The 5,918-nt window shown below is 61.1% G+C and overlaps 2 protein-coding genes across 2 annotated transcripts; both read right to left on the bottom strand.

Moving 5' to 3' along the window:
• Positions 1-304: 304 nt before the first annotated feature.
• On the bottom strand, positions 305-4,134 carry LOC127594471 (ABC transporter B family member 3-like). The gene is given in 6 exon segments (XM_052056333.1): positions 305-648; positions 651-1,062; positions 1,159-1,491; positions 1,620-1,988; positions 2,067-3,842; positions 3,889-4,134. Coding segments are annotated over 6 exon segments (3,480 nt in total).
• A 774-nt stretch (positions 4,135-4,908) lies between these two features.
• On the bottom strand, positions 4,909-5,907 carry LOC127594477 (uncharacterized; the record flags this gene model as incomplete). The annotated part of the gene is given in 3 exon segments (XM_052056339.1): positions 4,909-5,047; positions 5,141-5,407; positions 5,459-5,907. Coding segments are annotated over 3 exon segments (855 nt in total), but the record flags the coding sequence as incomplete, so codon positions are not given.
• Between the last annotated feature and the right edge of the window lie 11 nt (positions 5,908-5,918).

Raw genomic sequence — 5,918 nt, 5'->3', positions numbered from 1 at the left:
TTCAGAAGGCATTTCTTCCCTCGCGGACTGATGAGACGAGTTCTCGTCTGGCTGACCTTGGATCTACCCGCTCTGACTCTGATCCCGCACTAGACTTTATTGTGGTTGCTCGTCCTTGTGTTGGGCTGGGGATCGCTGGCAGGACTGGCTTGCTTTGAGGGCGCAGCTTCTGGAAAAGACTGGGTTACCGCGGGCTGGGCAGGCTGGCTGTCTCCGCCCATAAAATGTCAATTAAATTATTGCCCATCACAGCAACTACAGGCCCTGCTCCAGACGGTAGAACTGCCCCCTCTTGCTCGAGCAGCTATTTGTACTGCCCCCGCTAGACCACTAGCCCCTGCTTGAGCACCAGGATCTCGGAACTGTCACGGATCGTCGACAACCGGTGCGCCACCGACACACTCGTTATCCCCTTAGCCAGCTCAGCGATTGCCTCCTGCACGATGGCTTCGCTCTCTGAGTCGAGGGCGGACGTGGCTTCGTCAAGGATGAGGAGCAGGGGGTTGCGCAGAATGGCCCTGGCGATGGCGACGCGCTGCTTCTGTCCGCCGGAAAGCAGTCCGCCCTTGAGGCCGACGTCGCCGTCATCGTCGATGAAATCGACTCGGGCCTGGCGTTTGACCCGCTGGTAAGGTCTTCGTCTACCAGACTGTTATAGATAATGTTTTCTCGTAGAGTGCCGTTGAACAGCACCGGCTCCTGAGAAATGACCCCCACCTTCCTCCGCAGCGACAGCCTGCTGAGCTTGCCTACTGGGGAACCGTTGACCAGGATCGAGCCGCGCGAGCTGTCGTACATGCGCAGGATCAGCTGGAGGATCGTGCTCTTGCCGCTGCCGGAGGGGCCCACTAGTGCCAGTTTGTCACCCTGCCCCATTTCAAAGGACACTCCGCTGAGGGCCGGGTTTGATTTGCCGGGGTATGTGAAGTGAACCTTGTTGAAGGTCAGGCTTTCTAGCTGTTCAGGGAACTCGAGCCCGTCCTGGGGTTCAATTGGCTCGTCGTCCAGCAGCTGGAAGATGCGTCCTGCGCTGGTGCGGCCGCTGGCCATGTCGGGCATGAACTGGGCGTAGTAGCCGATGGGGGTGGCGCCGAACAGGATGGCGAAGACCGTGACCATGACGCGAGAAAGGCGCTAGTCACTGCTGCCCTCGAGCACGTCGTTGTCGAGGAAGACCGCGCTGATCAGGAAGATGACTCCAATGACCACGAAGAACAGCAACTGGGAGATCCCGTAGAACATACCGCCGTAGAGGCCCTTGGTGGTAGTGAGCTTCATGGGCTCCTGGATGGCAGCCCGGTACTGGGCCGCCACGAAGGCCTCACGCCCCATCGCCTTGACCGTCTTGATCGCCATGATGTACTCGGAGAGCAGCCCCGACGAGTTGCGGTAGAACTCCTCGACCCGCTCGTTGAGCTGGGACATGACCTTGAGCGCGATGAGGGAGGCCAGGATCATGAGGGGCACCAGCCCCAGCGAGACCAGGCTCAGCTGCCACGAGCGCGAGAAGGCGATCGCCAGCCCGGTCAGGAGCGAGGACACGTTTGCAGGTTCATGGCGATGAAGGTGGAGGCCAGCCGGTTGCAGTTGATTGTATCGGTAAAGAGGTAGTCGGTGACCCTTCCGACGGTGTTGCGGGGGTCCATGTAGAACTCCATTGGGAGGCGCATGAGCTTGAGAAAGATGTCCGAGCGCAGCTTGAGGGTCACCTTCTCGGACAGGTGGTTGAACAGCCCGTACTGGATGAAGTTGCAGAGCAGGATCGCCAGCCCGATTATAAAGAAATACAGTGCCCGCTGGCTCGAGCTGGATTCCGCCAGCAGGAGCTGCCCGATCATCTCCCCCAGGAACAGGGCGAACAGTGGCAGCAGCGTCCCGTTCGCCACCGCCGTCAGGAACCCCACCCCCATCAGCAACCAGTCCTCCTGGCTGTAGCTGGCCAGCCGCCACATGAAGTCGATCAGTCCTGCCCCACCGGCCCTCTCCTCCTGCGAGACCAGCTAAGCGTAGCCTTCCTCCTTCTGCAGGACGATCAGGCTGGGAATGTCCTCTATGGGCTAGTGCACCCGGCTGGGGGCTGGCTCTTCGGAGTCAGTCTGGGTGGTCTGCTGCTGATAGCACTCGCGGAACCAGGCGTTGGTGCGGTACAGATGCTCAAAGCTGCCCGAGGCGGCAACCTTTCCCTGCTTGATGACCAGGATGTGGTCTGCCCCCCGCACGGTCTGCAGCTTGTGCGCGATGGTAATGGTCGTAATCCCCATCGCCAGCCGGTCAAGGGTCTGCTGGATCAAGCGCTCGTTACGCCGGTCCAGTGCAGATGTGGCCTCGTCCAGAATCAAGATCTGGGGCTCGCGGATGATGGCCCGAGCGATGGCGATGCGCTGCTTCTGCCCCCCGCTGAGCTGGGACCCGCCCCCGCCGACGAAGGTGTCGAGGCGGTGGGGCAGGTCCATAACGAAGTCCTTGGCCTCTGCCCGCTCGAGAGCTGCCCAAATGTCTTCTTCGGAAATGCCCTCCAGCCCGAAGGTGATGTTATCGCGGATAGAGGTCGCGAAGAGGGTGGGCTCCTGCCCCACATACCCCACTTGCCGCAGCATGCTCCCCAGCCCGAACTAGGACAGGGGCCTCCCGTCGATCGTTATCTCCCCCTTGCCAGGGTCGTACAGTCGCATCAGCAGCTGAGTCACCGTGCTCTTGCCCGACCCCGACTCGCCCACCAGCGCGTTCCGCTTGCCTACCTTCAGCTCCAGGTCCAGGCTGTCGAGGATGACCTGCGGGCGCGTGGGGTAGGCGAAGGTCACCTTTTCGAAGACGATGTGCTTTTTGCAGACGAACTCGCTCTTGCTGTCAGCGCCGCGCTGCTGGGGCATGCGGGCGATGACGCCATAGATGCTTTCGGCGGCATCTACTCCCTCGCTGATGTTGCGGATGACGGGGAAGGCCTGGCCGAGGGTGAGCCCGGACATGAGGGAGGCGAAGAAGATGGTCACCACGTCACCCACGTTGTACACGGAGTTGGTCGAGTCGTTGTACAGCCCGATCCGGATGAACACGCTCCCCGCGTAGAATGTCAGTGCAGAGCACATTGGGATTGTCGCGATGAACATCGCGATGGTCAGCCCGGCCTTCCAGCCTAGCCGGATGGAATCGCCCTGGGCCTGTTCCGCCTTCTGCATGTAGCGCCGGTACTCGTGCTCCTCGCCGCAGAGAGACTTTACCGTGCCGATGGCAGAGACCACCTCCTCGGCCTTGCCACCGGCCTCAGCATAGACCTCCTTGCTGGCCTTGGCACCTTCGCGCACCAGCTTGCCGAAGTAGTAGCCCGAGACGGTGACGATGGGCACGGCGAGGAGGGAGACGAAGGCGAGCTGCCAGCCGCGGACGAAGGCCACGATGATGGAAAACCCGATTTTCGAACAGTTCATGATGAGCCCCGAGACCTGGTCCGAAATGGATTTCTGGATAACGTTCACCTGCGAGGACAGCCTGCTTGAGAACTCCTCGCTCTTCTCCAGCTCGAACCAGCCCATCTCCTGCCGGAAGAGGGACTGCACGTAGTGGATCCGGATGCGGTGGGCCTGCCGCTCCCCCGAAATGGCCCAGCAAGAGTTCTGCACCATGGACAGCAGGAACGTCGAGATCCCCACCACGATGAAGTAGATCATGCTGGGGCGGACGGCCTCGATGATGTTGTCCTCGGCGAAGGCGTTGATTACCGACCCGGTGAGCAGCCCGAGCAGGGGGATGGCGGCCCCGTTGGCCACTGCGGCAGCCGCCCCCACTCCCATCAGCACCTTCTCTTCCGTGCCTGCGTACCGGAACAGGTCCAGGTAAGTGGGCTTCTACATTATCTATGAAATACGGTTGTGCCCTTCACTTCGCCAGCGCCTGCGCCAGCCCCGACAGCCTGCTGCACTGCTTCACCCCCTGCTCCTCCTCCGCAGCCTGCTGCTGCAGCGCCCACTCTCGCGACACTCTGCTCAACAGCACCTCCCGCGCACTCAGTCTTGACCCCTCCTCCTCCCGCCCGCGCTGCCTGTCCACACCCTCCCCTCGCAGCCGGTCCAGCTCGGCCTGCTTGCTGAGTTTGATGGCCTTTTCGAGATCCTGGTCGGCGGAGGGGCGTGGCTGCATGGGCTACTGCTCCTTGCTGAGGCGGATGGCTGCTTGCAACTCGGTCTCCTGGCGATTCAAATAGTTGGTGAGCTTGGACTGGCTAGGCTTGTTCAGCTTGACCCGGTGCTAGCGGGGTTCCAACTCAAAAAAATCGCTGGTCTTGTCGTGCCGCTGCAGCATCGGGGCCCTGCGGGCCGGTGACCTGCGCATGTTCGTTTTGGGCTCGGGTATCCGCAGATCTACATGGTTGATGGGAAATTGGGGGGAATCCTGTTTGAGCAGCTTGACTCGTGAGACTCGCACCTCGCTGCTGGTGTCCTCGATCTCGATCCCGTCAATCTCGACGCATCCGCTTCCCTGAATCTGCAGCACGGCTCGGCTGAAGGCTTCCGGCAGGTCGATTTTCTTGCGAACGGTGCGCAGGCGATCGGGAGATTCTTTCTTTAGCACTTCCAGCTTGACAGCCGTACCGTTTGGCCGGAATAGTGTGACGATGATTGTTGTGGCGCCCTGGGACTCGACTTGAAGCTCGGCTACCTCGGCGGGCTCGAAGTCCAGCTCGAGGGTGAGGGCGCCGGGGACGATGAGGGGCGGCTGGTCGGCGCGAGTGACGCGCAGGTACTGGGGGTAGGCGTCTGCGTGGCGGATTTGGTAGGGGATTTCCATTATAAATAAGTTGTTGAAGGCGTGATGAGAAAGGAAGAAACATTCGCAGTGCCACCCTTACCCTGTGGGCCCAACTTCCTTAGATGGCTGACTGCCTTCCATACTCTATTCATGATTCACCCTGGCTCACCGCTGCAGGGTGGCCGTCCGCCCCTGCGTCCGCACCCGCAGCCCGTAGCTCGTCCGGACGAACCTGCTGATGCTCCGCTCCATCAGCAGCTGTTCCCGCCGCAGGCCTGCCCTCCACTCCGTCTTCTTTGAGCTCCTGCGCAGCCCACACTTTCCAGTCCTAGGTGGCTAGCGCTGCTGGCTTGGCTCTTTAGGGGTCAGGGCCTTCTCGAAGAAGAACTGGTCATACCTTTTATGTTCTTTCTCCTGGTTCCTCAGTTGCAGTGTGGCAGCCGCCTTCTCCAAGTCCGCGCTGCCGGGGTTCCTTGCCAATTCGAAGAGCTGTTCGGTCTCGAGCCTGAGCTCAAACGGCTTGAAGAATGGCTTGACAAAGTTGAAGTTGAGCAGGTTAAGAGCCGTGGCCCGTTTGCGTGGGTTCAGTTCGAGCGCAGCGGAAATGAACTCGAGGGCGTCGGGAGGGGCCTCGGGCAGCAGCTCACGTAGGGACTGGGGTCTCCTTTCGGACAAAGACTCAAGCACCCCTTCAGCGTATCCGCAGCCCATCTACTGGAGGTCGAGACAGCTAGGCACTCCCGTCAAGCTAAATATCTTTTAGAGCTGGTCGATAGTGGAATTGCCCTTGAAGAGAGGGCGGCCGAGGTAGAGCTCGGCCAGGACGCACCCCAGGGCCCACACGTCCACGGGCTGGGCATAGGCCTCCGAGGAGAGCAGCACTTCGGGCGCCTTGTACCACCGGGTGGCCACGTTGCCGGTCATGCCCTCGCCCACCGGCCGAGCCATCCCGAAGTCGCAGATCTTGACCTTGCAGCTGGCATCGAGCAGGATGTTCGAGGGTTTGATGTCCCGGTGGACCAGCCCTGCGGAGTGCAAGTAGGCCAGCCCCTGTAGCAGCTGGTAGGTGATATACCGCCGGTGCACGTCCTGCATCAGCCGCTCCCGCACCAGCTGGTGCAGGTCCGCCTCCATGCACTCGAGCAGCAGGTACACCTGGTCGCTTTCCTTCAGTA

This window comes from Hippocampus zosterae, unplaced genomic scaffold, assembly GCF_025434085.1.
Source record: "Hippocampus zosterae strain Florida unplaced genomic scaffold, ASM2543408v3 HiC_scaffold_161, whole genome shotgun sequence".
In the NCBI taxonomy this organism is placed as follows: Eukaryota; Metazoa; Chordata; class Actinopteri; order Syngnathiformes; family Syngnathidae; genus Hippocampus; species Hippocampus zosterae.
The sequence above is the reverse complement of the archived record's forward strand: the minus strand, read 5'-3'. Positions and strand labels throughout refer to the sequence as shown.